The sequence below is a fragment of the Toxorhynchites rutilus genome, chromosome 3, assembly GCF_029784135.1.
Source record: "Toxorhynchites rutilus septentrionalis strain SRP chromosome 3, ASM2978413v1, whole genome shotgun sequence".
Classification (NCBI taxonomy): domain Eukaryota; kingdom Metazoa; phylum Arthropoda; class Insecta; order Diptera; family Culicidae; genus Toxorhynchites; species Toxorhynchites rutilus.
Window position 1 is genome coordinate 9,762,323 of NC_073746.1, and position 8,154 is coordinate 9,770,476.

General features: G+C 42.7%; 1 protein-coding gene across 1 annotated transcript; it reads right to left on the bottom strand.

The window, feature by feature from the left end:
- Window positions 1-1,037: 1,037 nt before the first annotated feature.
- LOC129772860 (uncharacterized) lies at window positions 1,038-6,806 on the bottom strand. Its single transcript, XM_055776375.1, has one exon. It carries the CDS (start codon window positions 6,804-6,806, stop codon window positions 1,038-1,040), a length of 5,769 nt encoding a protein of 1,922 aa, XP_055632350.1.
- Between the last annotated feature and the right edge of the window lie 1,348 nt (window positions 6,807-8,154).

Sequence of the window (8,154 nt, forward strand, 5' to 3'; positions counted from 1 at the left end):
GAAAGAAAGAATATAAAAGAAAATGAACTTTCCCATTTCAAACATGTTTTCTCTATATTAAAGTAACATGTTTTTACTGATGAGAAAAATTGTTAAATGTGTTCGGTATTGATAATTATCTTATATTACATTGATGAGTTTTTTTGGTCTTTATTCCGTCCATACACAACACTTCGGCATCTTCTATCTGATACGCACCATCTAACGACTAATTATCATCCTTCTGTCATCATCACTCCGTTGTAAACACAGATGGAGTGAACAAACAATACCAACCAAACAACCAAACTCTCCTGTGACTTTTTTTTGGCTCATTATGTTTTTTGAAGCATTTTTAACGGAGAATTTGCATTTGTTGTCAGTTTCAAAATTCGATTGGTTGTAGTATGTGTTAACTTCACCCAAAGTAAGAACTATTTTGGAATTTTGCTTCGGATGGACTCAAAAAATTTGCCTCGCATTTCCCCGCAAAACTTTTTTTAATGAAAGTGTTCCTCAAAGTGTCTTTTATCACTTAGCACTTGAGTTTTTCATCCGAAATCCTCCCTTTTGGATTTTTTTCTCAATGTTCGAACTGCAATGGCCGAGTAAAACTTCTCTGTAGCGGATTTTCTCTAATGCGCTCAAAGCTAAAACATATTTATTTTTAAATTAGTTTTAATAAATTATGAACTAATGCTTACATTTTTAGTTTTATCTTCTCCGACACTATTTTATCTTCTCCGACACGAGCTTAAATAGCCTTTGCCTATATGCCTGTCGCCTGTGATGTTTGGTCGAATTGATTCAATTTCTTTAATTTAATTCAATATAATTTTACCTTCAGTTCAATCAAATCTTTGCACCACGTAAAATTGGAAAAGTTCTGGAAGCTACTCGTGTATTCTACAGAGAGAAAATCACTTCAATACTGACGTTTTTCATAACGCCTACCTAGACTATTAATTGGTGAACAACGGAATTCGTGAAACAAATCTCAGTCTACTAGATATTTCAGCGCGGTTCTAACACTCCCCAGCCCATAAACCCTGTCCGCATTACTCTTGTGTAAGGCCAGCAGGTTTATCTCCTAGCTCCAGAATCGCTAGTTTAGCCACAGGTCTTCGAAAGCATCCATTAGTGGTCCTAACCAAGGCTTGACGAATACGACCATCCTGTCCGATGAATACTTCGTCTACGATGCCCCTGATACTTGTACCTCCTTTACCATCATCCATCACTAATACTAAGTCTCCTACTTTCAGTGTCCGGCTATCCTCGTACCACCTACTACGTTGGTTCAGTGTTGGAAAGTATTCTTTGCACCAACGGTCCCAAAACTTCTTGGCTAGTACTTGCGTTCGCTTGTAACTACTTCTAAGTTCTTCCGCCAGCGAAATCGGTACTTGGAATGGGTGATGCTGTCCAGACGAGTTTCCATGGAGGAAATGGTTTGGTGTTATAGTATCCAGTTCGTTGTCTTCTGTTCCGGAGTATGTCAGCGGGCGAGAATTTATTATATGTTCTGCTTCGGCCAATGTCGTCATCAAGATGTCGTCGTTCATTTTACGCCCATCACTCAACGAGACCAGGGCTTCCTTGACTGATCTTACCATCCGCTCCCACACTCCACCCATGTGGGGAGCAGAAGGCGGGTTAAAGTTCCACTTTGTTCTGGCATCAGTGAAGGTGTCGGCACACTCCCTATCAATTCGTTTCAACTGTTCCTTAAGTTCACGACTGGCTCCCTGAAAATTCGTGCCATTGTCCGTGAATATTTCGATCGGCGATCCACGGCGTCGGATGAATCGTCGGATGGCAAGTATGCACGATTCTGTGCTGAGACTGAAAGCTATTTCGCAGTGTACGGCTCTTACAACTAAACAAGTGAACAATGCCACATACCGCTTTTCAGTACGTCTGCCTACGGTTACATCGATTGGTCCGCAATAATCCAATCCTACGTAGCTGAAAGCTCGAACATATGGTTGCATTCGTTGTATGGGTAACGGTGCCATTCGGGGAATAACAGGTTTACATCTGCGTAATTTACAAACTAAACAGTCGATGATAACTCTTCCAACCACCGCTCGTAGCTTCGGAACGAAGAACGCTTGTCGAATTTCATTGACAACTATTTCCTTCGAAGCGTGTCCATATCGCACATGGAAGTCCTCCACGATCTTCTTGGTTATCACGTGGTCTCTTGGGAGTATTACTGGAAAGCGAGTGCTGCTTGCAGCAAAACTCGCTGCTGCTGTTCTGCCCTCCATCCGTATGATGCAATCTTCGTCTAAAAAGGGTGACATCTTATACAAAGGGCTCGATTTTTCGATACGTATCCATTGATCCGATGCGACGTCCTTATTTCTCTTCAGAATCTTCACTTCGTCCGCAAATTTATCTGCCTGAGCCATTCGCCAAAGCAGATGTTCCGCTTTACACAGTTCTTCTTGCTGGATCGCCACGTGTACAGCCGGAATAATCGCCTTCCGCCCATCATCGATACTGATTGCTTCAATTGGAAGCCCCTTCCATTTTCGTTTGCAATTTGAAATGAAACGGTACACTGTCGCTATTGTCCTCAACAATACTTTCCATTTTGAAATTCGAGTCACATCGATGATTGCTTCCGGTAAGACAATATGATGGAACAAGTAGCACGGCTTCAGTTCATCAGGTACCAACAATTTCGTTTTGGGCTGCTCCGGCCATGATTTCATGGGTTCGTGTAAAAATGGTGGACCTAGAAACCATCGACACTCCGGATCTACAGTTGTTCCAGAACCCCACTTAGTTAAATCGTCGGCGATGTTCATTCTTGATGGGACGTATCTCCATGCAGCGATGTCTGTCGTGTGCAGAATTTCAGCAACTCGGTGTGCCACATACGGTTTGTATTTACGACTATCAGAGCGTATCCATGATAAAACTGTCGTAGAATCCACCCACAAAAACTGTTCTTGAATTGAAACCGGAAGACTTGTCTTGAGAACATTCATCAGTCTTGCCCCAATAACCGCAGCTTGTAGCTCCAATCGAGGTGTTGATGTCAGTTTCAGTGGAGCTACTTTAGCCTTAGATCCAACTAGCGCACATCGAATTTCGTCCCTCACAAGATATCGTAGATAAGCTACACAACCATAAGCGTCTTCGCCTGCATCCGAGAATATATGCAATTGAATTGCTCGTATATCGTTAATCGATTCGTCACCGAAGAAACAACGCGGAATTCTAACTTTCTCGATGTCTGATAGTAGCTTCGTCCAACCTAGCCAACGCCCGAAGAGTTCGTCCGTCACAGACTGATCCCATTCGGTTCTACTTCTCCAAGTCTCCTGGATTATTATTCTTCCGTGAATCAACAGCGGTGAGAGAAATCCTATTGGGTCAAAAAAACTCATGACACACTGCAGGATAATTCGCTTCGTTGGTCGGATACTGTTGGTGAGATACGGCAGTAGTTTGTCATTTAGTCCCATAGTGAAGGTGAACACATCTTCTTCTGGTTTCCACAGCAAACCCAATACACGTTCGGATTCTAATGTTTTGTCGTAGCTGAGCGTTTTCGTTGACTTTCCGTGTTCTCCCAATGCTGCAAGTACTTTAGGTGAATTGCTCACCCAATTGCGGATTTCGAATCCTCCCAATGAGTGAACATAACGCACATCCACTGCTCGTTGAATTGCCTCCTCTACAGTATCTGCACTGTCAAAATAATCATCGACATAGTGCCGATTGATGATTGCATTTGCAGCATCCGGAAATTGATCAGCGCGAGCGTTGGCATCTTTTGTGAAATGAGCGTTACATGGCGAGCATTTGGCTCCAAATATGACTACATCCATCACATAGATATCAGGAGTACAGGATGAGTCCAGCCGAAATAGAAATTTTTGGAATCGCTTATCTGGCTCCCGCATCTTGATCTGCAAGAACATTTCTCTAATGTCTCCTCCAAATCCTATTCGTCGACCTCGAAAGCAGTTCAGAATTTCTAACAATGAAAACAACATGTCCGGGCCCTTGAGCAGCATGTCATTGAGGGATATTCCACCTGCCTTCGCTGCTGCGTCCAACGTCAGTCGAATCTTTCCCGGTTTCTTGGTGTTGGTTACCACATTCAATGGTAAATACCACGCTTTGCCAGGCTCTATTCTGGAGATCTCTTCTGATGTTGCTTTGTGAGCGTACCCCTTCTCGATGAAGTCCTCAATTGCATGCCACACTTTCTCTCGCAAGTCCGGTTCTCTCTTGAATCGCTTCTCCAAGCCCTGAAGCCGGCGATACGCCATATGGTAGCTGTCAGGAAGATTTATATCGTCTAGTTTCCACAACATACCTGTTTCAAACCCAGCTCCTATTCTAACGGTAGTTGTCTCCAACATGCTTCGAGCCCTTCGGTCCTCATCAGATTCAACACGATATGGACAATTAATCCCGGCTTCTTCCATTGTGAAATAGTTTTTCAACACTTGATCCATTACTTCGTCACACTGATGTATTCCGCAATAGTCGTCTCTTGTCGCATTGCATCCTGGCCCGGAAATCGTCCACCCCAGCTTGCAACGCAATCCAACTGGTTCACCTGCTTTGCCAATTCTTGATTCGATAGGTGCTATTAGATCCATATTGTCCAACCAGATCAATATTGTCGGTTCAGCATTTTTGAAATCAGCAACGAACAAATCTTGCAGATGTTGGAACTTACGAATCACCTCTCCGAAACTCGTGCTCTGTCTTGGCAAATTCAAATGTTCGATGGTGTGCACGTCTTTTAATGGATACTGTTCAGACAACCCTTTTCCAGCTACGGTCAAATTAACCCGCATCGATGTCTTCTCGGTTCGAGTCACCCTCGATGTCCACTTCAAATCTAGAGGCCTAACGGTTCCTTTAAGTCCTAGCTTCATTGCCACGTCTTTTTCCAATAACGTTTTGGATGAACCCTCATCGAGAAAAGCGTACGTGTCGACACGCTTGTTCCCGTTAATCAGTGAGACCGGTATGACGCGAAATGTAACGAAAGACGTCGATATCTTATGGTGCACCATGCAGCTCGATTCCTCCCCGCTATCAGATCGATGCAACAGGTAATGATGTTTGCCGTTACAACCTGCTACATTGCACTGGAACTTGTTCCGGCATCGCATGTTACCGTGATTGTAAAGACACAAGGCACAAAGCTTCCGGGTTTCCACCAGTCGAAGACGTTGCGGGAGAGACAGTTTTTTAAACTCCTCACAGTTGCGCGCTCGATGCCCCGGCTTGGAGCATATCGCACATGGCTTGTCATCCTTCACAACCGAAGAACCTGGTTTGGAATTGCCTCCTGGTACCATCTCCGTGCCATTATGAGTGTGCACAAATCCCTTCTCCTTTGTTGTCTTTCTCTCAAATTTGGTCGAATCCATTGGATTTAAGAATGTCACCTCGCTTGCATCTTCAACCAATTGCTCCATGAAATTTCCAAAAGTCCGCATTGTCACTGGACAGAAGGCTCTCTTAAAACGTACCCACTCCAGCTTGAAACTAGCAGGAAGTTTATCTACCATTTCTTGGAGTAAAACGGGATTGCAGAGATGTTCTTGTTGATTGGCAGCCTCCAGATGGTCACACAATTGTTGTACTGCCATACCAAACCTGATGACAGTATCAAGACGTTCTGGTTTTGGTGGATCTATACCCCGTACTTTCGAAATTAACGAACGGATCAAAATTTCTGGTTTCCCGAAAACTCTTCGTAATGTTTCCATCACCTTCGGAACGTTTGCGGGCAGCACCAGTCTTCTCCGAACAGTCTCGAGGGCCGTACCCTTCAGACTTTCCTGCAACCTTATCAAATTTTCCACATCAGAGAATCCACACGCTGAATTTGAATTCTCGTATGAACTGATGAAAATCGGCCATTCATCAGGCGCTCCTGAAAACGCAGGAAGTTTCTTTGGCCACACTTGTCTAGCCATTATTTGAACCGGATTAGGCCCCGACATTCTGGGTTCCATAGGATCGGACTGAGGAATCGATGGCTGTCCATTTGTCAACGGAAAACTTGTTTGAGGGTAACTGCTCGGGACTGGATTCTGATTGCTTCTTCTTGATTCTTCAGGATGATGTTTCGATGGTGCTGATAGTGCTACGTTATTCAACTTTCCACTCCCCAGCCCGTCAGATATCGGTAACTCATCGATCGGTGACAGATGTTCAGGTAATGACGGTGTTACATGCGGTTCTCCCTTCACTGACGGCACGGGTTGATTACGTGACGGAATACATGACTTCGTACGACCAAATGACGTTAACGGTTGGTTCTCCTCGAATCTTTCATTGTTACTTTCCCTAGCGGTCGGGATTGGGTCAAGCCTATGAGCCTTGGAAGGAACAGGTTTTTCCTCCGCTCCTGAATGCTTGTCGATCCACGCTTTGGTCCTATTAACACTACTCACATTCGAGCTCCGAGCGCTCTCTCTACCATCGTCGTCGTCGTCGCTTTCTTCGCCGAGATACGAAGCCATTATTTTGTATTTTTTCCGCATGTACTCCTGTTGCAAGGCAAGTTCCTCTTGTAAACGCCTGAGTTCCAGATCTCTGCTCTTTTTCTGCCCTGATGACACGGTGTTGCTTCCCCTACGGCTTCGGAATCGCTTCTTGAGGCATTTGTGACAGAACCATGTATGATGTTCTGTTGATTCATCCTCCTCTACACAGGAATAGTGGAACCAGATTCCACAATCATCACACGCCATCATCGCACGCTCGATAGAGGGCGCCTCCTGACATATTCCACATGGTGTGACTCTATCGTCCACAGAAGCCGGAGTTGACATCTTGCGACCTTCCGAACAAGATTTAAAAATCTTTGAGAAATGTTCGAACTGCAATGGCCGAGTAAAACTTCTCTGTAGCGGATTTTCTCTAATGCGCTCAAAGCTAAAACATATTTATTTTTAAATAAGTTTTAATAAATTATGAACTAATGCTTACATTTTTAGTTTTATCTTCTCCGACACTATTTTATCTTCTCCGACACGAGCTTAAATAGCCTTTGCCTATATGCCTGTCGCCTGTGATGTTTGGTCGAATTGATTCAATTTCTTTAATTTAATTCAATATAATTTTACCTTCAGTTCAATCAAATCTTTGCACCACGTAAAATTGGAAAAGTTCTGGAAGCTACTCGTGTATTCTACAGAGAGAAAATCACTTCAATACTGACGTTTTTCATAACGCCTACCTAGACTATTAATTGGTGAACAACGGAATTCGTGAAACAAATCTCAGTCTACTAGATATTTCAGCGCGGTTCTAACACTCAATATTAACCCGAAATCAGCCATTCCATGCCAAACTGGTTCTCAGATTTTCGTGAAAAAAGGGTAGTTTTGTTCTTTGTTTGCAAAACATCAGACCCGCATTTTTTTATTTTTTTCAGTAGGGTGACCATTTCCATTTTAGGGTTGCCCGAAAAATCAACTTTTTCCTCTTTTTTCCCAAAATGACTTTTTTCAAAAATTCATAGCTTTTGAGCTACTAAACCGATTCAGATGATCGACATATCAAGTTAAAGCCAATCACCTGGAAAAAATACTACATCTGCCGAAAATTTAAAATCTGTTCTCGTTATTATTGGTTGTGTTCGTTTTTTATTGTTTTCATAGTCTCGGGACCAATTTTTTATATTTTTTTCTGGAAAGCTGAGGATTTTTCACATAACATATGTCGAAATTAGAAAGGTGTTTCGTTTCGTTTTTGAGTTATGATTTTCCAAAGTAAATCGATGGTTCAAAAAATCATTTTTCACATTCTTTCCAAAAATTTATTACTTCAGAACTACTGGACGGATTCAGATGATCGATATATTAAATTAAAGCCAATTAGCTAGCCTTTTTTTTAAGAATGACACATTTGCCAATTAATTGAATTGATAATGTTCTAGGGCAACTGTCCGAGGAAGCAGCCGAAGCTTCGAATAAATTTTATGGAAGGTATCGGGAAAGCTTTACGTTAAAGACATCCCGATTGAGAACCAATACCGATCTAATGAATCGATTATTGATCAACTCTGACCCATACATATCGACATTGAGGAAGAAACAAACGAAGAGAAAACCAGCTGTAAGCGGAGAAGTCCTGAACTTACTGAAAATCGAGGATAAGATTCAAGCTTCTCATGAT

Excerpts from the sequence above, each read along its gene's own strand:
- LOC129772860 (XM_055776375.1), bottom strand. The coding sequence starts at position 6,806 with ATGTCAACTCCGGCTTCTGTGGACGATAGAGTCACACCATGTGGAATA.